This window comes from Musa acuminata, chromosome BXJ3-7 (assembly GCF_036884655.1).
Source record: "Musa acuminata AAA Group cultivar baxijiao chromosome BXJ3-7, Cavendish_Baxijiao_AAA, whole genome shotgun sequence".
Classification (NCBI taxonomy): domain Eukaryota; kingdom Viridiplantae; phylum Streptophyta; class Magnoliopsida; order Zingiberales; family Musaceae; genus Musa; species Musa acuminata.
The window spans coordinates 39,515,414-39,536,646 of NC_088355.1; the positions used below are offsets into that span (position 1 = coordinate 39,515,414).

The 21,233-nt window shown below is 41.4% G+C and overlaps 4 protein-coding genes across 5 annotated transcripts; 1 reads left to right on the plus strand and 3 right to left on the minus strand.

The window, feature by feature from the left end:
* Positions 1–209: 209 nt before the first annotated feature.
* On the minus strand, positions 210–3,031 carry LOC135643199 (BTB/POZ domain-containing protein At1g21780-like). The gene is made up of 4 exons (XM_065159891.1): positions 2,812–3,031; positions 2,570–2,715; positions 1,154–1,269; positions 210–949 (listed from the first exon to the last, which is right to left on the minus strand). Exons 1-4 carry the CDS (start codon positions 2,943–2,945, stop codon positions 344–346), a joined length of 1,002 nt encoding a protein of 333 aa, XP_065015963.1. The 5' UTR covers positions 2,946–3,031; the 3' UTR covers positions 210–343.
* A 474-nt stretch (positions 3,032–3,505) lies between these two features.
* On the minus strand, positions 3,506–8,688 carry LOC135643198 (filament-like plant protein). Its single transcript, XM_065159890.1, has 4 exons — positions 8,274–8,688; positions 6,901–7,099; positions 4,102–5,981; positions 3,506–4,017 (listed from the first exon to the last, which is right to left on the minus strand). Exons 1-4 carry the CDS (start codon positions 8,337–8,339, stop codon positions 3,727–3,729), a joined length of 2,436 nt encoding a protein of 811 aa, XP_065015962.1. The 5' UTR covers positions 8,340–8,688; the 3' UTR covers positions 3,506–3,726.
* Positions 8,689–9,854: 1,166 nt separating this feature from the next.
* On the plus strand, positions 9,855–11,194 carry LOC135642050 (photosystem II 22 kDa protein 1, chloroplastic-like). The gene is made up of 4 exons (XM_065157832.1): positions 9,855–10,108; positions 10,189–10,308; positions 10,384–10,627; positions 10,705–11,194. Exons 1-4 carry the CDS (start codon positions 9,902–9,904, stop codon positions 10,950–10,952), a joined length of 819 nt encoding a protein of 272 aa, XP_065013904.1. The 5' UTR covers positions 9,855–9,901; the 3' UTR covers positions 10,953–11,194.
* A 1,729-nt stretch (positions 11,195–12,923) lies between these two features.
* Positions 12,924–20,641, minus strand: LOC103992608 (probable ion channel POLLUX). 2 transcript variants are annotated; one of them, XM_009412389.3, is made up of 12 exons: positions 19,900–20,639; positions 19,736–19,795; positions 18,982–19,590; positions 18,350–18,532; positions 18,175–18,234; positions 17,885–18,088; positions 17,179–17,427; positions 16,014–16,112; positions 15,600–15,794; positions 15,275–15,367; positions 14,692–14,955; positions 12,924–13,456 (listed from the first exon to the last, which is right to left on the minus strand). In XM_009412389.3, exons 1-12 carry the CDS (start codon positions 20,431–20,433, stop codon positions 13,238–13,240), a joined length of 2,769 nt encoding a protein of 922 aa, XP_009410664.2. In that variant the 5' UTR covers positions 20,434–20,639; the 3' UTR covers positions 12,924–13,237. The 2 variants fall into 2 exon arrangements, with proteins under 2 accessions (XP_009410664.2, XP_009410665.2); XM_009412390.3 differs by lacking the exon at positions 12,924–13,456 and having other exon boundaries at positions 14,703–14,955; positions 15,275–15,351; positions 19,900–20,641.
* Positions 20,642–21,233: the final 592 nt, after the last annotated feature.

Sequence of the window (21,233 nt, forward strand, 5' to 3'; positions counted from 1 at the left end):
CGTTGATGAACGGCGTAGATCGCGTCTGATGTTAAGACCAGTTCGACCGCGGATACTCTCCAACTATCAGTTTAACTGGAATCGTCCAATTCCATTACAATTTCGACACCTGCACTCATCACTCTCGACGAGTTCAATCCTACAACGATCGGTTCCTCAATCACATAATAATAATGATATTATTATTATTTAGTAATACATACCGAGACTAGTATTAAAGGAAGACTTAAATTACCTCAGAATGAGCGTGAAGAAACAACAATATTCATAGCTTGATCATGAAAGAACATTCATACCTCCTAATAACAAAGCATTAAGTTACTTCAGAACAGTAAGTCCATGGTCATGCAGGCTTCCAAGCAGTAAGGGCTTCTTGGAACATCTCCAACATCAACTCCCTATCAGCATGGCGGAAAAAGGCATTTAATTCGTCTTTCACATCATATATCTTGCCAAAATCAAACAAGTATGTCAGACATCCCTTTTTCAGCTTGTTAAGTTGATAGAGCCATGCCTCATGAAGCCTCTCGAGGACATTGTCGGAGTTGATGTCCTCCGAGAGGCTCTCCTCACAGCAGTCTTTGAGGTCGCCGATGTCATACTTGTCCGCCGCGCCGAGCAACGCAAGTCTATGCTTCCAGAACTGATCCTGTACTATTGTGCCATACATGTAACAAAGAAGTGCCAAGCAAGCCTCCGGCGACATGTCCTCTACAACGATCATCGACAACTCTTTCTCCCTGAGATTGTGCAGAAACATACTCTTGAAAACAGGAGAGCTTGCGGCAAGAACTGCTTTGTGGGCCTTCAGGAGACCGTTTGAAGTTTTGATTGTAACATCAGCATGGATACCCTCCTCGAGCATTCGAGAGAGGCATCGGATAGTGTTTTTGCTTGAAAGTGACTGCAGCATCCGTCCGTTAGACCAGATTGAAGAAGGATCTCCACCCTAAATTCCACAAGCATATGAACATATTGGTTCAGAACATTTTTTCTTTAAAAAAAAAAGGCTGAAGATTTAAATCAATTTTGTTGCATCTTTTTATCATTCCTTTGAATATAACATCATGTCACAAAAGATTATGGAACTAGTTCTATATGAAAACATGAACAGTTCACAAGCCTTAAAAGTCTCAACTTCTTAAGCCCTTACATGCAATGGAGCTATCTTCAAGTCCAGAAACTCCACGTCAACTATGAAGCATCCAGGAGAATTAAAATCAGTGACCCATACAAAGTCTTCACTGGTACGGAGAAGCCTCTCATAAACTGCAGTTGAGCCATGGCCAGTCAGATAGCTGCGGAACAAAAGTACAAGCAAATACACTAATTTTTCACATTTTAATTTTTAGTACCGCAAACCCAATTGTTCTACCATGAACTCTCAGTCAACATATCTAGACCCATTGTGATAAAACTTAACCAATTGGACAAGCTTATTCAGGTTTTGGATCATTTGCCACACAAGAATAAAAGCACATTTTGATTCAGAATAAAAGGTTTAGTCTTTAGTCTAACTGAGTTAGGATCAAATCTAAAACGAACTAGTTTTAGTTGACTACCACAATTCTATATTCAGGAATTCCATGTATTTTTCCCATTATTTTTCATGTCATGTGTGCTTGGAAATCAAAGACAAATTGTACTTTGAATTGTAATCCAAGTGATATTAGTTGTTAAATTAAAAGGTATTTTGCTTGCTGCAGGAGTCATATTTAGAGCGAAATCATGGCTGGGTATGAATAAGCCGGAACCCAATGCGTTAGTGTTATAGTGGATATGATGTGGCTTGCCGCTAGCATCTCATACAATTGACGTGTCATCATCTTAGTCGCTAGTATCATGCACTACCCAGCAATGATTTCTATGAACACATATCGAAGTGCGGATTTCTATGAACAGCATGGCTAACTGACAAACGATCTAATGTCTGTTATAAGCGATTGCAACCAACAGGCACAGCCACCCTAAACAGATGGTGTAATGGCCCCCCAGGCTCGACTATAAAAGGGGCCGCCTAGGTACGCTCAAGACACTAACAAAATAACAGGCCCGCTAGAATAGTCAGACTTGTTTGGCTTGTCCGAAACCATAATTGACTTAACCGTCGCAGGGGCATTATCGGGATCATCCACCGAGTTAGCTTTGCAGGGTCGAAAGACCAGCTTGGCGTGTTTTTCCGAAGACCGGATTGAAAAAAAGATCAGGTTGGATCCAAGTTGGCTTCCAGCTCAGGCAACCTAGAATTGACTTTAACAGGTAGTATAACTCTACTTGTTACTATAAAGTGTCCAATAAAGCTACAGAAGAATTTAATTTGGATAGCATTCGAACCCTAATATAGTTTCTCAAATTAAAAAGGGATTTTTTACCGTCTCTTGGAATCTAATGAGATGAAAACCATAGCTGGAACCCAATCAATCCGGATTTCATTCAAACCACTTCTTCCGTAGTTCAAACAGTCTTATAAGAATTTAAATCCTCATATCTGTGCACTGAAACAAGCAAGAAATCCGAAATAGGAGTAAAACAAGTCAGCATAAATGAAGGGCGAGGCGATGAGGGATACCAGGCGACACATAGGATCGGCAGCGGGGACAAGGGGAGAAGACCCGAACCACAAATCGAGCGACGGGGAGCTGCTCCTTTGAGACCCGGCAGGGCTCCGGGAAGAGCCGGATGTGCATGTACCGATTCTTCTCGACCGAGAGGTACCTAAGAACCCGAACAACGGCGGTAAAGATCCAACTTCTGGGCCAAAAAGGTCAGCAAAGAGGGAAGTCGGTGAGAAAGAAGAGGAGGAGACGGCACCAGTTCCAGATGCCGAGCCTGAAGGCATCCGAGCGGCGGTAGGAGCAAGGGCCAAAGCTCTCGATCCTCCACTGCGCCAGCCTCGCGATCGTTTCCACCTTCGAATCGTTAGGGTTTCCCACTCCGGCGCTCATCGCTCTCTCGCTCTCGCTCGCAGGGAAGTAAACCAGACGAAGCAACAAAGGCGCTTTGCACCGGTGATAAGGAAAGGCTGCAGTATCTCTTTCGATACTTTTGGATCAAAAAGGCATGACACGTACACCGGTTCCTCAATAGGTGTCCCCTGTCACGCCGAGACAGGCACCAGGTCCCGCACGACCGTCGAACTCGTGGGCCCACCGGTTGAAGGTACTCTAATGCCCCAATTACCAAATAAGAAATCGTGTTTGGTCCTCCGGCAGAAACACCAGATCGGAGAGGAAGGGTTTCCAATGGGCTTCTTCGACGCAGGAGAAGACGAGGAGGTTTCTCGGTGCCGTAGCGTGTATGCCTCCAGATTAATTGGGAAGGCCGTCGACCCACAAATCAAACTAACTTAAATTTGAATTTAGATTTAGGTTCAGAATCGAAAGAAAGAATAAGGAATCCGATGAACGAAACCACTAAAAGAAAATTGAAATCAACATTTAATAAACAAAAGAACTAAGTTATCCATTTCAAAAGACATAATAAAAAGCAAATCAAATCGACGAGATGTTGGGAGGAGCAAAAAGATATCCTCATTATAATGCCGCAGACTACATAAAAGCAAAGTTTGTGTTTTTGATGCTAAGGCCACATGCATTACCATGAGAAATGGCTTCAAGTGTGTCCTCCATTTGTTGCTTAAGCTACAGATTCGGCGGCACCGATGAACACTCATCTGTTGATCAACGAGTAATAATGCGTCCATCGAACAAATGTTACCTTTCTTTGTCAGTGACATATGTACTTGGTTTGTATGAGATCATTGCTTCTGATGGGGGACGAAATCAGTCGGCAATCGGGCAAGGGCAAGCTTTGTGCACCGTTGCAGAGAGCTGAAGAGCCACCTGGTTTTTCTGAAGAATCCTCCTTGAGTTCCACTGTCTTTCCACTTGATTCTGGCGTCTCTGTTTGGACCAAGAAATCATCCAGAGTTGCTAACGTTTTCAATTGCAGGTTGAGAGAGGCAATGGTCTTCTGGCACTTTGCAAGCCTTCCGGCAGCCTGAGCAACCTCTTTTTCCTGTATAGGAATAAATCACACGATAGGGTCGTGTTCGAGATACAAAGATGTGTTGCCTAAGCTTGAGGCGTTAAATACATTTACCTGTCTAATATTCAGAGATGCAGTTGAGTTTGCAGATTGTTGAGTCTCGGATTGCTGCTTCGTGGAAAGTTCATCTTCCAGTGTGTGGCACCGAGATGCAAATTCAGCTGTCAATCTCTTCTCCTTTTCGATTTGTTTTTCTAATATCTGCACCTTCTCCTGAAGGCTCCGAACTTCCATGTGTTCCAGTTCAAGTTGCACCACCAGTTCCATTTTCTTTGCTTCCAGAGACTCTATATCGGATTCAAATTCTGCAGATGGTCGTACTTGCTCTTCGGCTTCTGCTTCTGATAAATCCACCTTCTCCTGTAGCTTGTGAACTTTCAAATTTGCTGAATTAGTTTGATATTCCAGTTGCGTTCCCTTTTCGTCGATAGCATCCATGCTTGGACAATTGTCAAAACAAAACATCTCAATTTTATTTTCAGTTCGATCAAACTTCTCATGTAGCTTGGAAAGTTCCAAGTTTGCTGATTCAATCTGAGACTCCAGATCCTTTCTCTTTTCCTCTAAGGTGCCTAAATTCTGGTACCTATATGTGCATTCTGCAAACAACCGCTTCTCTTCAAATTCCACTTTTAAAAAGTCTGTATTATCTTGTAAATTTGTATGATCCCCATATGCAGATTCAAGCTCAGATTCCATTTCCTTCCTTTCGGCATCCACCTCCATATTCTGACACCTACCAGTGAATTTTTTGCTTAATGGCTTCTCTTCATCAACTCTCTTCTCTGATAAGTTTAATCTATGCTTCAAATCCCCAATTTCTTTATGTGCCGTATCAAGCTCAAGTCCCATCTTCTTTCTCTTTGCCTCTGCTATTTCTAGTTCTATCTCAAGAGTGTGCTTTTCCCCATTAACCAAATTAAGTTGTCTATGCAGTTCAACCAACTCACCTTCAGCTACTACTAGCTGATTGCAAGAGGTCTTCAGCTGGCAGTTGGTTTGAGCTATAGACGTCTCCATGTTCCCCTTTTCAATTGTCATTTTCTCAATCTTTTCCTCCAATACAGCCATCAGCTGGCGCATGGTTTCAGGACTACTTCTAGGAGACCTCTGCCTGGGTATGGCAACATCTAAATCAGCTTCATGCTCAAAACTATAACTTCCATAGTCAATCTCTGTTAATGCAGCAAGCCTTTCCATCTCAAGAAAGTCATCCATCAGGTCAATTTCTACAGGACTGGTAAGATTTCTAGCACTTGACTTTTCATTTTTGAACTGGTCAAGCTCAGCAATCAATGCTGATGCCCATGAGTCAGGAACACTTAGCTCATTTTCCAGACCAAACAATCTTTCCCCGCTATCTGATTGACTATCAGTGAGAGACTCTCCATACAAAGAGTTGCAAATGAACCTGTGATCATTAGACAATGCTGGCTTTTGTATTCTACCACGCAGACTACGGCACTCAGCTTCGAGCTTGGCCATCTTTTTTATGCCCTCCAAATGTTGCTTACTGGCTGTTTCTGCAGCTCTGATACTGAGATCCATCTCTAGTGTTCGCACATGGAGATCCTCGGTTAAAGCAGTTAATTTAACTTTGAGTGAAGCATTTTCTTTTTCGAGAGTCTCAACTTTAGAGCAAAGCTCATGGTTCAAAGAGTTGTAACTTTCAGTTTTAGCTTCCAGCTGGGTTTGAAGCTCAGTGAAGCGGGCTTCAAGTTCAGACTCGAGAGACTCCCATTCACGTGTTTTCTTGAAGATGGCATCCTGGACTTTCTCCGCTTGTTCTTCTTTTGATTGCCGTAGCTGTCTAACACACTCCTTGAGGGCATCATCAAGGTGGCCAAGTTTTTCTTCAAGGGAAGTATTCTTCTGCATTGCAGTTTTGAGTTGCTGCCTCAGATATGTGCTTTCCTTTTCTGACTTTTCCCAGCCTGGCAAGAAAAATGGAAATTTCACCAATTTAGCAACAAAGTTATAAATGCCTTTGAATATAAAACTAGTGAAAGACAGATGCTGACTGCAGAAGAAAAACCAATCGAAGAGCTTAAAATTGATGGTAATTGAGTTTTTTTAACTCCAAGTTTGTAGCCTTCTAAATATCCCATCATGTCATCCTGGACAAGTTGATCATTCAAGATGAGTAAAATTTTCTTCTGATGCCAATGGTAGTTAGCAATCATTTATCATACATGGTGGGATACTATATCTGCTAGAATGTTATGATGGTGGAATAAACTAATGCACTAAAACATGAAATTCTGAAGCTTATGACAAGATTATTAATCATTTTAATGTTATCAAAATTTGATGATGAAGACATAGTTCAGCTGCAACAGTACAACAATAAAATAGTGCAACCTTCGAAAGGTACGGCATTAGGTCTGAACTACAAAAGAAAACTAAGTCATCATGTTTGACTACTTCGTGCAAGATGCAAAGTACTAATCTATGCACCACACTGCACAATTGTAGAAATTTGATTCAGAATTACAAAGTCAAAAGCCAGAGCCAGATTACTTCATAAGGAATCAATGTTGAGCGACTCAACTAGTCAGGATCCAGTTAGCCATAAGTTCTTGGTAGATGATTTTTGTTTTACAATATACATCCTGCCCTAAAATTCCACACCAACAAGCATGGTCACTATATTTAAGCAGGATGGCAGAGCATGGAATGAGATGAAATAGTTCTCATCTGAGCATAATCCTAATTTATTATTTGCAATATCAAAAAGACTTGATTGCACCGGCTGAGTTCTTTTGCATTCCAGATGATTCGTGCCAATACATTCACAGACTTGGGTTGAATTGTCTATATGTTTGCTTGAAGTATTTGTATCAGGAAGCTTACCTAAAAGAGCTTCTTCAGCAACTTTTGCATGTTGCTTCACCAAATCTTCTTTAGAACGTATACTCACAAGAGCAGCAGCTAATTTCTCGGTGATGCCATTTGTAGTGTCACCTACTTCGACATCAACATCTTTTAATGAATCATCCGCTGATTGTGCATCGCTTGGAGAAGAATTAGCAGCAGAAGCCCTCGATAACTCCTGCAATCAGTATTTCAGCTGTTTATACAACACCACCCATATTTGTTTGCCGTAAAATACATGTCTAGCACATATTGGGATGTAAGGCCATAAGGTTCTCTTCAACTCCAGAGTATATACATACATATATAAAGTTATAGATATACTCTGCAAGATACTGCTTAACCCAGATAAGGCATGCCAACCAATCAGTAATAAGCATTCAATTTGCTAATAAAAAAACAAAAAATGCCAAACAAGTTTCCTAATTTTTACCTGATAATTAGTGGATGAGGCTTAAGGAAAGTGTTGTCAATTTTTGGCTAAAATGTCCACTGGTTCATCTATTCCTTTCAAATGTTTTCAATCGATATGGAGTTAATAATTTACAGTAAATTGTAGACATAAATACAGGCATAATAAACTCAAATGTGTCTGGGATCATTTTGACATGATACCATGTGAAAATTCGGTCCAAGGTTGTGTGACTTATTATAATCATTTACAGGACTCCGAGTAACCAAACAGTAGATACACTAATATTGCCCCTTTATGGCCTCGGTGATGCGGGCTCAAGTCATGGAAACAAGATCTCTGCTTGTGGGCCTGTAAGGTCACATACATCAACTCTCCACACCTTGAACTCAAAAGGGCCTCTTTCCATTGTAAATGGAGAGGCTGATCAGCTAGTGTTACAAGGATCTTTCTATTGTTTTGTTTTGTGAATTTCTGGAGATGATGTACTTGCTAATACAACACAATACTGAACACCATCCAATATGACTAGCTAATATGGCAATAACACATCATTAACCAAAACAACAAGACATTCAATCAGACATTACTTCCTTGAACTCCAAGAATCCCACATTTGCATTTACAAGCAAAATGGGGCGTCCTAGTTCCAAGAATCCCACATTTGCATCTACATTACTTCCTTGAACTCCAGGAAGAACACAAGCAAAATGGGGGTCCTTGCTTGTTAATATACCACAAAGGGAGAGTTTAAGCATAAAGATAGGAAGCTTAGGAATGACATGAAAGAAGGACCAAATGATGAGAAATTCAAACAGATTTCTGCGATTTGAAAGTTGAAGAGTTCCAAGAGAGCTTTATTTAGCGACAAACTACAAAGAAACAGGAAACTGAGGCTTCAAAACGAGAATATGAACACGAAAAGAGAAGGGAAACGGACCGGCTCATCCCAGTACGCTTGGGAAGAAGATAACGACCCCGAGATCTCCGTCTCCCTAGGGCTCATCTCCGAGGACTGCTGCAGCCAGCACAGCCAACTCTGGCAGTCCAAATCACCACGCCGACCTCAACCCCTTCGACTTCACACCCTTAAAAATAGAAATTAGACGACGACCCCGAGCCCCCACTCACACAAACAGAACCCCGCATTGTCCAGAACCACCCCACAGAGGCGAACACAATCAAAGAACGGAAATCTTGGCCGCCAGCGTAGCAAGAACGTCTCATCGAATCACCATCGGCAGAAAGAAAGCAGTCGAAGAGGGGAAGAACAGCCAGCCGGATGACCGATGGCTTCGATTTGCGGAGCCTCGATAAGGTTAAAAGGGCGCAGAGAGAGAGAGAGAGAACCGACCAAAATAAAAACGAGCCTTTTTCTCTTATTCGAAGCACTGAGGGAGCGAGAGCGAGAGAGACATGTCAGCGGAGATGCAGGGGAGATGATTAGATGTCATTTCCGGATCAGGATGCAGGTACGCTCACTAACATCCCCATCGGATTCCTCCACGAGAATAGCATGAGAAGCGGCGAGAGCGACGTGACATTGGGTGTTTCCTCTGTTCCCTGTCTGGCCTGGAGCGCAGATGGCGGAGAGGAAAGGAATTTTGAATTCAAGATGGAGAGTTCTTTTCTCTCGGAAAAGGTGGGATCTCCTCCAAATTTCCTGTTTTAGTTCCGCGCATCCAATTCCAATCGTGTCCGTCGGATGCTCTCCGGACGGCAAGGTTATAGATGAGTTGAGTTGGGCCGGATCTCCTCCAACTTTCTTCTTTTCGTTCCGCGCACCCAGTTCAATCTCGTCCGTCAGATGCTACCCTGATCGGTGATAGAGGAGCGTGATCGAAGAGGTCAGTGGGATCTCCTCCAAATTTCGCGTTTTAGTTCCGCGGATCCAATTGCGATCGCGTCCGTCGGATGATTTACGTACGTCATGAGATCCGTGCTTTAAAAAACGAAGGCCGCCTTGGTTTGCGCGCGGGATCCGATCCCAAGTCGGCCGATCAAATTGAGGACGGCGGTGGAGGCTCACGGGATCGACATTTATCGGTCCCATCGATCGATATGATTTGATACCTTAAGATATTTTATAATTTATAAAAGAAAAAGAAAATAATTAATTGAAATTTTACGTAAGCAGTGAAGAATATACACGTGTCAAAACATTATTGCGAAGAGGAACACACGTACACGAAGGATGACGGAAAGAGATCAGCCGGCCGCTGGGACGAGGCAGACATGACTGGCTCAGAAACAGTCCGTCTTCGTATGAGAACAGAGGTTGAAGGCGACCTCCTTCCACCGGATGATAACGACGCTCCACCGTCGTGCTATGGTTCGGTGCAGGCGTGGAGGAGTTCGGATTCACAGATCCCAAGCACTCAACACCCACCTCTCTTCTACAATAGCAGCAATGCGACATTATCTCCATGTCCATCGACACGCAGACGTGGTCTCTCCACCGCCATGAGAGCTCCTGAAACCCTATCCAGGCGCCCATCTCGCCTTCTCATTTAATCCACACACACACCACGCGGTCACAGGCGAAGAGAAGAGTACCGCCACAAAGCCATGGCTCAATCCATGCTCGTCTCCAGCATCGGCTGCAAAGAGGCTGCATTGCTGCAGTCCCAGACTCACCGGCTCCGCCCCACGCCGTTCTCCCACCTCCTCCTTCCTCGAGTCCCTCACGGACGACAGCTTCCGCCGCCCGCTGCTTCCTTCTTCCCGACTCTCGCCATATTCAAGCCCAAAACCAAGGCTCCGGCCAAGAAGCAGGTCGTCAGCTTCGCGCTCTTGTTCTGCGGGACTACTCCGTGCACGAGTTCCCGGTTGACCGTGTGCGCTGCGTTGTACAGGTAGCGAAGCCGAAGCCGAAGCGGAAGGTGGAAGATGGCATCTTCGGCACGTCAGGGGGGATCGGCTTCACCAAGCAGAACGAGCTCTTCGTCGGCCGTGTCGCCATGATCGGGTTCGCGGTGAGTACGCATGCCATCGACTGCTTACACCACAACCGAAGCTTGAAGACGATCTGAGAGCGGCTCAAATTGCAGGCATCTATACTGGGAGAAGCGATCACAGGGAAAGGAATCCTAGCGCAGCTCAACTTGGAGACGGGAATACCGATCTATGAGGCGGAGCCGCTCCTGCTCTTCTTCATCCTCTTCACTCTTCTCGGAGCAATAGGCGCTCTCGGCGACCGCGGAAGCTTCGTCGACGATCCGCCCACGGGCCTGGAGGGGGCCGTCATCCCTCCGGGCAAGGGGTTCAGATCTGCTCTGGGACTGAAGGAAGGAGGTAATTGAACCCAACTGCCGATTTGATTTGACCCATGGAAGGCGATCGTGACGCCGTGTGTTGTACTTGAATGAAAGGTCCCCTCTTCGGATTCACCAAGGCGAACGAGCTCTTCGTGGGGAGATTGGCTCAGCTGGGGATCGCATTCTCCATTATCGGCGAGATCGTCACAGGAAAGGGAGCGCTGGCGCAGCTCAACATCGAAACCGGTGTGCCCATCAGCGACATCGAGCCACTGGTCCTGTTCAACGTTGTGTTCTTCTTCTTTGCAGCACTGAATCCAGGGACCGGGAAGTTCGTCACTGACGTAGAAGAAGAAGAGTGAGAGTGTTGTGATGGTTCATGTATCAGGGCAACCTCCATGTCCATTCTGTAGCTAAGTTTTGTATGTACCCTGTATAACAGGTGCATAGAAACCCTAAACCTTCTTATTTCTTTTCCTTTTGCCTTCTCCATGGAGGAAGAACAGTTGTTTGGGCAAGTGACAGCACTACATCTGCTGATGACATGAATTGGATGGTAAAGGTACAACTACATATCACTTAAAAAAGTGCAGTAAATTTTACATCTGTAGCTCATAAACATCTGTGGTTTATCTGAATGCTTGTTACTACATGTAACATCTATATACAACATATGTGAAATGAAATCGTAAATTCCGAAAGATGTGAAGAAATATATGTTGAGGATTGAGGAGCAAGAAAACGATAAAAGCACACACTCTATCTTGTTTCATGAATTATGATCCTATTTATAGGACCTAATGGTAACTACCTCACTCCATCATATCACTCATGATTGAATTATGTGTAGGAACTACCTCTATAACTACGTAGATAATTATTATGAATCAATTCTTAATAATATAAAACACATATGGGGAATATGAAAATGATTATGCACTTATATAGACATTAGAATCAGCTATACAAATCCTATAAAAATTGCCAATGGACCAGACATAGTAAACCCATGTTGTTGAGCTTATTAGAATCAACATATAATTCAAAGTATTTGTAAAGAATTTACCAACAAATTGATCCAAGCTTACATAAAGAAGCAGATGATATAAGCAATCTTCCCTAGACAGCTTAAGAAAAATCTGAAGGCATTACAAAAATGACATTTATGAAGACTGGTAACTCGAGATAATTAAGCATTGATGATGAATAAAAGGATAAAAGCATTGCCGTTGGTGTGGCTGAATAACATTACAAAAGTATAAAATCAAAACCATTTCTTACAGGTGGGTCAATGCAAGGATTGAAATTTCGCATCATACCGATGTTTCGAGCTTGGCTCGATACAATACGGTACCGTGTATTGAGCGGTATGCTAGGGCATACCAAGCGGTACACCTAATTTAGGTTAAAATCATCCGAAAATACCTAAAAAAAAAAATACACACATCTAATTAAAGAAATAAATAGAATACGATTAAAAAAATTTTCTCTTAATTTTTTTAATTAACCTCGATTCAATTCACAAATCGTTGTTTTGTAGAGTTTAAGAGAGTGCAAATATGAGAAAAAAAAGTTTGAAATAATTTAAGAAAGTATGAGAGTGAAATGAAGTGAAATAGGAGAAAAGAAGAGTTTAAAAATGTATGAGAAAAGGCTTCAACGATCAATTTGACTATAGCATTGTTACACACCGGTAACGATCAATTTCGACCATTATCAAACTGTGTCGTGCGATAACGATCAAAATTTCAATCGTTATCGCCCGATATAACCCCATATTATTTTGATCGTTATCGCACGATATAACCCCATATTGTACGATATGATGCGATGTTAAACGTTTTGCTCGATAGCGGACAATCCACATACTGATATATAACGCCCATATCGAGCAATATTATTTAAAACTATATACCTTAGGTCTATGTATCTCTCACCGTATTCATTTTTTCTCCCTAACAGTGGCTACTCTAAATATATCAGTTGCATCATTTTACATATTGAAAATTGATATAAGCAAAATTTAAAATTTAGCATCATGTAAGGAAAAGTAAAGAAACATCTCGTTCGTATGTAATACAAACCGATAAAACCTGTCAATCAACCTGACTTGTCATGATCATGTGGCTCCTAAGGCACATGTCTGTAATGTCTAATACATTAAGAATGTAAGCACATCATCATAAACCAAAATAAGTTGGATATGGAAGAGGGAATGGAATCAATCACTACAATTTTGTCAGGAATTATGCTCGACATCATCAAAATTTCAGCTTACAATGCAGCTATTGCCCTTTGTCATACTAACATAGTATGAAACTATTACTACCGTCTGGAGAAGGCTAAAATTATTATCATATCTTGCAGTAAAGTTGAAAAAAAAATTTATGTACATACTTCCAAGTTTATTGATCACTAATCAGAAAGAAAGATACAACAATTAGCTCAAAGGTAAGCTACTGCAAAATCATATTCATGGGTACAAGCATCAGGATGATGTAGCACAGACTCAGAAGTTAAAGAGGCATGATTCTTAATGTATCAATCATGGTACCAAAATTCTCTCTCTTCTGTCAGCATGGTGGACTGTGACAATCATATAAGTGGAACTAGAATGATGCAACTGACCACAAACTGCTTTGAGATATCAATCACCATTTGAGATGACAACAAAAACATCATCAAGAGACCACTTTCTAACTTCCAACTTGTTTTCTGGATTAATTATTGCTTGGTCTGTGTTGGCAAGGCGATATCCAATTACAATCTCCTTCCTTTGACGAGCCCTAACCATTATATCATAAAAGCACAATTCTTCTTGTTCATACAAATAATATTCAGCAGACTTGATGCACATTTCATTGCCCTGTAATATATACAAGTAAAAGTTTCAGTTGTATGGATGTCTTATGATTCATAATCTTGTCTAATAAAGTTGGTATTTTTGCTTCTAATGAATCTTATTGGTCTATTTCCTCTTCTTGGATAGAAATAGGTTGAGTTTCCACCTATGCTAAAAAAGAAAAGAAAAGAAAAGAAAGTATAAATGACCTTCCATAGCCTTATCGTCTAGTGAGCTATTGCAAAAGGAGAAAAGCCCCATTATAGATAGTAAAGACTGAAAAATACTGCCATGTGATAGACAATGGTAAAGATGAGCACTGAGAAGATGAGCACTGAGATGTTCAACAAAATAAAGTTTTGGCTTTAACATGCATGATAAATGTTTTAAAATTAAACATAAATAATCGTGTAAAATTGTTCATTGACCTAAGAATAAAAGGTATGACAATTCTGAAAATTACTGGTTTTATTTGCAATGGTATCTTGCAAGTTATTACTACATATCTAGAAGCTAACTGGAAAGATCCTGTCTTCAGGGTGCAACATGAATCGTTCTCTTGTGGTTCTATGAGGAGGTATATATGGGTGCCCCAAGATAACATCAAATTATTAGTCTAAACAAGTTGCATAGGCATCATCCATAAACATAATATGCATAGTTAGACATGACAAATGCAATGGCTCAAAGGCAACTGCTGTTCCTTGCTGTTGCACCACTAATTTGCCGAAATATCAAGAGCATCATGACTAATGTGTGTACTTATAGTGTTGGACACCCTAATTAATTTAGCTCTCCTTTGTGGTTATTAATCCAACTAATTGGGCTCCATGGATTAGAAAAAGAAACATGAGAGGGTATTTTATACTCCTTTAGGCAGGTTTTCTTTTCCTGATTATGCGGATTAAACCATTTAATCTGGTTAACCTTTTAAACTCTACAACATTTTATGGGTCAAACCTCTAGCCACAAATTCCACTAAACCCTGAACCAAACAAAACCTTAGACATACTAGAACACTTGTGGCAGGTGAAATCAGATGTAGATAAGAATCCATAGCGAATATTATATATTCGCCATGTATTCACTAACTAAATTACTTGAAACATATCTGCCAAAAGTATTCCATACAAATACACCATGTCTAGGCAAATTATACGAAGCAGTAATTACTAACCAGCTTTAAAGAAAAAAGCTTGACATGCAGTTATATTGATGCTAAATAAGTTGTGCAACTGTGAAATAGCCAATAGAAGTACCTCCTCGGCAAACAGTTCCTCAAGAACACGATTGATTTGCTTGTCTTCAGCTACCATAGCTAATGCCATACTCACTAGTTCATTTGACAAGACATAATCACTAATCCTTGACACTGACACAAGATTTCTAGTCCTTGAATCCAAGATCTCACTGATGATTATTGATTTGTCTGAAGCTTGCTGCATCTCACGGATCCAGGAGCTATGCGAGAAACCAGCATAGCGCAAAGGAGATTTTGCTTCCTTAGATGGAAGGCGCTTGGACTACAAAATAAAAAAGATCAATAAACTGTTTGCACAGTGCAAAGCATGAGAAAGCACAAGAGATTATGGAATTACTGTCATCTTTATTATCAATTGGTATATATCTGTTCCTAATAGTGAAAGGCAAGTCAAGAATGAAGGAAGAACAAACACATCATAGAAACAGAAAACTGAATCTAAATTGTTCATCTGTGTCACTGTTCCAATTAAACATGAGACAGTTTAGACGTTAATATATTATAACATTGCAGTTGAAAGTCAACAACAAATGGCTTTAATTCGAAATCAAATAGAGTTCCTACAACCAACCACCAAGTACCTGGATATCACGAATAAGGAGAAGGGTAGCCAGAGATCGTGAATCAGAATGCACAACAGAATCTTCCAGAGACTCGTCTGCAAGAATTAAGATCTGTTGGCTCAAAGTTAGCATTCAAATCATTTGCAAGATGGTATACAGAAAACCATCCGTTTGAAAATACATTACTTAATGACAAATAAATATTCTTGACAACAAAAATGGGATGCATGACAGAAGACATGACGCTAGAAATTTTTTCTAGCCCCTCAAATGATGAATGTTAACTTGTAGAATGACGAGAAAAAACATGGGAGTTTATTGCTACAAAATTTTGCATACTCACTGAATCAAATGTTTCAAGAGGCAAGCTTTCCAAATGCCTCCGGATCACAGCATTTCCCTCTTTATGCACAAGTCTTATATTTGTTAATCCTGACAGATCAAGTCCACCGTCTGTTAGCTTTTTCTCCCTCTCCTTCTCAGGAACCTCATTAAACATCCACAGTTCAGACCCAGGGGCAAGAAAAGCCTCTAACACCTGGTAGTAAAAATAATTGCATCAAGTTTCTAATTAGATCACACATTGTCAAAACAGAAGTTAACTAATTAGCTTTTATGAAGCAACACAGCGAAAAAAAGATGGCGACTTATAGATTACACACGAATCCAGAGTTAGAGGCACTTCAAAGATAAATCAAGTCTGCAGTAAATCTACACTTTGAATTCATATCACGTTATACATTAGAAATCATATTACCATTATCATATCATCAATATCACGTCGCCAGCCACAGAACAATATCTTTTCTGGATACTTAGGAGGGCTGGGAACATTAGGCAGGAAACCCCTCCGCACCTGAGGCAAGGAAGATTTTGGGTTAGAAGCATGTCAAATGTTAAAAAGTTCATGCATTGATGACATTACAAATTATCAAACCAACCAGGTCCAAACTATCTCATGATCCTCGTGGGAAACAAATACTGACAATCAATCCAGTGTATCAATCAATTTTTCATTTTTTTCACAATTTTTAATTCATGACATGAGAGTGCTTACTCAGCCTGAAAGCTTAACCAAGACTAGGTAACTAATCACATGTCACTTTACAAGTTTAAAAATTCAAGGCATGCGCCATCTAGTTATTACAAGCAATGTGATTATAAAAGAAGAAACAGTTAAAGCAAATGCACCAAGAGTTATCATTGTTTTATCTTTTGTTTGCAAATTTCATTCATGAGATTTATATAAGTATACCAGATGAAGTCTGTTGGTGTATATATCACTATATTGTTTGTTGAATCATGATGACATTTCTAGTCAATTAAAGTCGTGTGAGGATTAAGTCAAAATTAGAGTTATGAAGACAAATTTAGGATGGTAAAGATTTGAGAGGAAGTACAATAAAGATCAAATAATTATATATACTTATATAGTACAACTTTCTTAATATAAATCCAACAGCCATCACCAAAACCAGTTCCTATAGAAATGAAAATTGATCTCTTAGCATTACCAGAAGGGATCGAATAAACATACTCGCACACATAAGAACTAGAATCATAGCAATCTCAAGAAAACAATAGAAAATTATATATGATAGTTTGACAAAGTTAAAAAACAAAAGAGAAGGGAGGAGAGAAAAAGAGAACACAAACAAAAATGATCAGATAGTCCTTGATTAGTATAAACTTGATCTTATATATGATTCCAGTTTTAGTATGCATGGAAACCTGCTCTATATATAGTATTCTATCTCATGTATGAGCAATATGATTACAGATGCAACACATATATATAACAACATCTCAATTCAGGGCTTCACTGGAAAATAGTCAAAGTGAAGTATAATCAGAACCACCAAGAAACGAGTTCTAGAATTTCAAGATACCAATCCCATGTTAAATAGAGTTTGATAGATCACCTCCGGTGGAGGACCTGGTGAATAAGTATCATCATCCTCAGCAAGAACAAGGATTTCATCACCTTCTTTTATAACATAGCTATCATCAGGATTGATTACGATTTGTCCACCATTTGCAGCAACCTTAACTCCACATGGTACCGCATCAGCGAATGAGATCAGTACATCCTCAAAACACATACCATCCAACTGAGGCCATCTTTTTATATAAAACTCAGCATTTTCAAATCCTAATATATCTTCCCATATCTGCAAAATGTGAGAAGCACAACAAGTACCCAAAGATTTGCAGTTAGGTATGAAAAAAGCTTTTCAATTACCAACACTGTACTCAAGGTTCATCAGCCGGTTTATATTGTGACAAAGGATAACCTCATAAAGAATGAACTGTACAAGAGATCTAAAGCATAGAAGTTTGGACATTATAGAAGCAGTATATATCTAACATATACAGCACAAAAATCAATCACCAACACATGTGAATCTCTTTAACAAGGTGTCTTTTATCTGATAGTTTTAATCGTCTTTAGCCGCAGTCTTTCCAAAAGCTTCAATTCAGAAATGAACTAAATAATAATATTGAAACTATGCCAAGAGGATAAGAAACAAACCAAGTGGATTAATATGTATGCAGATGGCTACTATATAATTCGGTGTGGGTCCAATACCCGCATTGATGGAAAGAAGGGAAAAGAAGGAACTTTACCTGAGCTAAGCCTGGTTGGAGTGCACATTGTATCATTAAGCGCCCTATCACATCATGAGCAACCACCGTCTCAATCAGCTCCCCACCGACAAGTTTTACCAAAGGTTCATTGTCAAGATCACTCAACTCTACAACAACATGACCCTTTAAACCTTCTTTTACTCCAGTAAGACTAAGCACCACTCGCAAGGCACGTGCATCGCTCTAAGCAAAATTAACACAAATCGAAGATTGAGATCTAACTCAGAAAGAAGAGTTAAGGATTCTTAGTTGGCAAAAGAATAACTAACTTGGTCGGCATTCTCATCAGCTGCCAAAACAATGATAGCACGTGCCTTTGAAACTGACACCTGTCAGCAGTTATTTAAGAGAAACATTTTCAAAATGCTATAATGGGAATTTTTTGATAGAACACATATGGTGAAGTACAAATCTTAAATAGCTCATGAGTTCACCAGGAAATGCCTTTTTCAAGTCAGCCAGTATGAGAGGGCTTCCACTCCTACAAATAACAGAGGTGCCCATGAAGTCAAATTCAAGCTTTGCGATGTCCATTTCCATTTCCTCCTTGTCTCTTTCAGCTAGAACCACAATGACACCACCACCAATGCTCTTATTTGCAATTGCCAGCTGCTTGAGAAGGGATCCCTGTTATACAATGGTCAGAAAGTAACAGTTACTTGACCCGTAACAAAAATGGTAGTTCATAACAGTAGGCCAAACAAAAATTTACCATGTTGGGTACAGTAAGTCTGATGCAGAGCCCAAGATTTTGCATCTTGAGATGCTTTTATTGACCACAAAAAATACAAAGTATAGTAGTTCGGTGGAGTATAGAGGGAATTGAAGTCTGGTGTAACAATAAAACAAGACAAGGCACACAAACGCACGGTCTAAACTGTAAATTAATTCCTTCCCAAAGAAAAATCCGGTCGGAAGAGTAGACAGCATGTTTGAATTGGACATTCAATGTTTTTAAATATGTTGGGAGGGGTATGTGCCAACTGTATTGTTTCAATCATATATTTCCTTTTAAGGAAAAAAAAAAAAAGAACTTACATAAGATCTTAATGCTAGACATTGTTAGAAAGCTTTACCAATTTGTCACTCCATCCGAGGATTAGTATATGATCACTCTCGATCACTTCACTCTTTCCCTTGCGCCAAGAATCCACCTTCTCTGAGATGGCATCTGATACGAGCCCGAGCATCATGGCAAATATTAACATTCCCCCTGAACTGATTGACACTGAAACGATTCTTGGCCCTGAGCCAACTTGGTCCGCGTGGTTTCCAGAGTCTGCCACAAAGGTCCACGAAAGCCAAAGAGCTTCAGAAAGGCTAGCATCACTGACTGCATACAGTGCCAACCCGCCAATTCCAATAAGGAGTACCGTCGAGAAAAGGAGCGCAAGTAGTTTAGCATAAGGATGCACAGAGAAGAAGACATCCACCCTATATGCAATCCTCTTCTTCAGGGGAACCTCTTCATCGTTGCAATTCAAAGACTCAGGGCGTGCCTTTATTTGGGGAATATGGTCAAGGAATTTAAGCACCAAGAATGGCGTTGCTAGTGACAGAAAAACAATATACAGAGCAACACTCCTATTGCCAAGGCTATTTCTGCCGAACTGCAAAACCGCAACTTTTTCATGTCCATTAACACCATCAAAGTTGCAAAACCTATTTAGGTTGTTAATCTCTTCCTGTCAAAGTAAACCAAAAGAACAAAAAAGAATTCAACAAATTGCACTAGAAATTAGAACGTAGCAGAACAAACATCCTTCTGTAATATTTCGATAGTTCGGATAAAACAGTAGAGAAAACACGAAATGAAACGGTCGGTAATACCTCGAGCTCTATAATTCTCTTTTGCTGAGAGATGGCTAAAAGGGCACACGCGACAATGAACTGCAAGAATTTAAGGAAGTGGAATCAGAATCGAGAAGCTAAATTGAATCTTTGCTAGAATATTCCTTGGGAATCAAGAAAGCGAGATCAAACGAGAAACTTACGAGTGAAAGAATCAAAGAATTGTTGTCAAACCGGGAGTTCCTTTTAGGAGGAGATCTCGAAGTGGAAGGGAATGGGCCTTGCTTTCTTTCTTCAAGAACCAGAGGCCGCTCCTCCACTACCTTCTCCTCCTCGTTCGAAAGAGCCGCAGAACTCCGATCGGTCGAGCTCTGCAGCGGCAGCGGCACGTCCAGCTTTTTTGGCCCGGAGGAGGACGCCCGGCCGGTGGCGCGGGGCCGCGCCGCGTAGGGCCCGAGGAAGGAGGGGTAGCACCAGTCCCGGTCGAAGACGCCGCCATTTTCCGGGGCGTCGGAGGGGTTATCGACGGCGACCGTGAGCCTCCGCGAGGACGGGAGGGGGCCGGTGGCAGCTCGCCGGACGGCAGCGGCTCCTCCGGAGGCCATGGTTGCAGTGATGGTCCGCGACCTCTTGAGTTGGGGCGGCGTCCCGCCGTTGCTAAGTTTTGGGACGGAGTTAGGATTAGGGTTAGGGTTAGGTCCCGAGCCGGAGCTGGAGTCGCCATCGTTCCTCGGCATCGTCGGCTCTGTCACTCTGATTCCTTGCGTAGTTAGCTTCGGATTACTTGTAGACGATCTTCTGGAGCTCGATCTCGACCAAGAAATTGCCCAAAAAGCATCGGCGTAGATCTCCGTTCGCTTTTATCCTTATTCTACTACCACTGCAGAGAGAGAGAGAGGAGAGAGAGAGCGGCCGCTGAGCTCCGTTTTGGCTGGGTGGAGTGAGGATGGCGACAGGGAGGTGACGGGATTCAATCAGGAAACGGCCCTGATTGGAGATGCAGCTTGGCTGTTAGAATCAAACAGCGAACGGTGTCGTCAACCATGGGCCCCCCAGGTTATACATGATTCGTTCTTTTGATGGAAACCTGTAGACGACGGGTTTGGGGATTTCCCTGTTTCGTAATCGAGATTGGACAGTCAGGCCTGCCGCTCTCCACCACATGCAAGACCGTGTGCGTGCACCGTTGCTTATTCTAACCCGCTGATGCGGGTCCCGCTAGATGAGGGAGGGTTTTCCTGTACGATGTCGCTGTCTTAACTTACATCAGACTCGTCAACCGGTAACCCGAAACATTGATTGTGGGCCCTCGACGCGAACGACCAATAAGGAGATAGGTACTAAGTAGGTAACGCAGTAACAGGTAGAAGAAGAATCTTTTGTTATTGCGGGCGTGTCGGTAGGGGAAGTGGGCCCGCATACGTCGTTGTTTTGTTTGCGGACGCCGCCACTGCTGATGGGACGCACGCGTGAGTGTTGACAGATCGCCAATGGTTACTTGCCACGTAAGAGATATATCCGATAGATGGCCCCCACA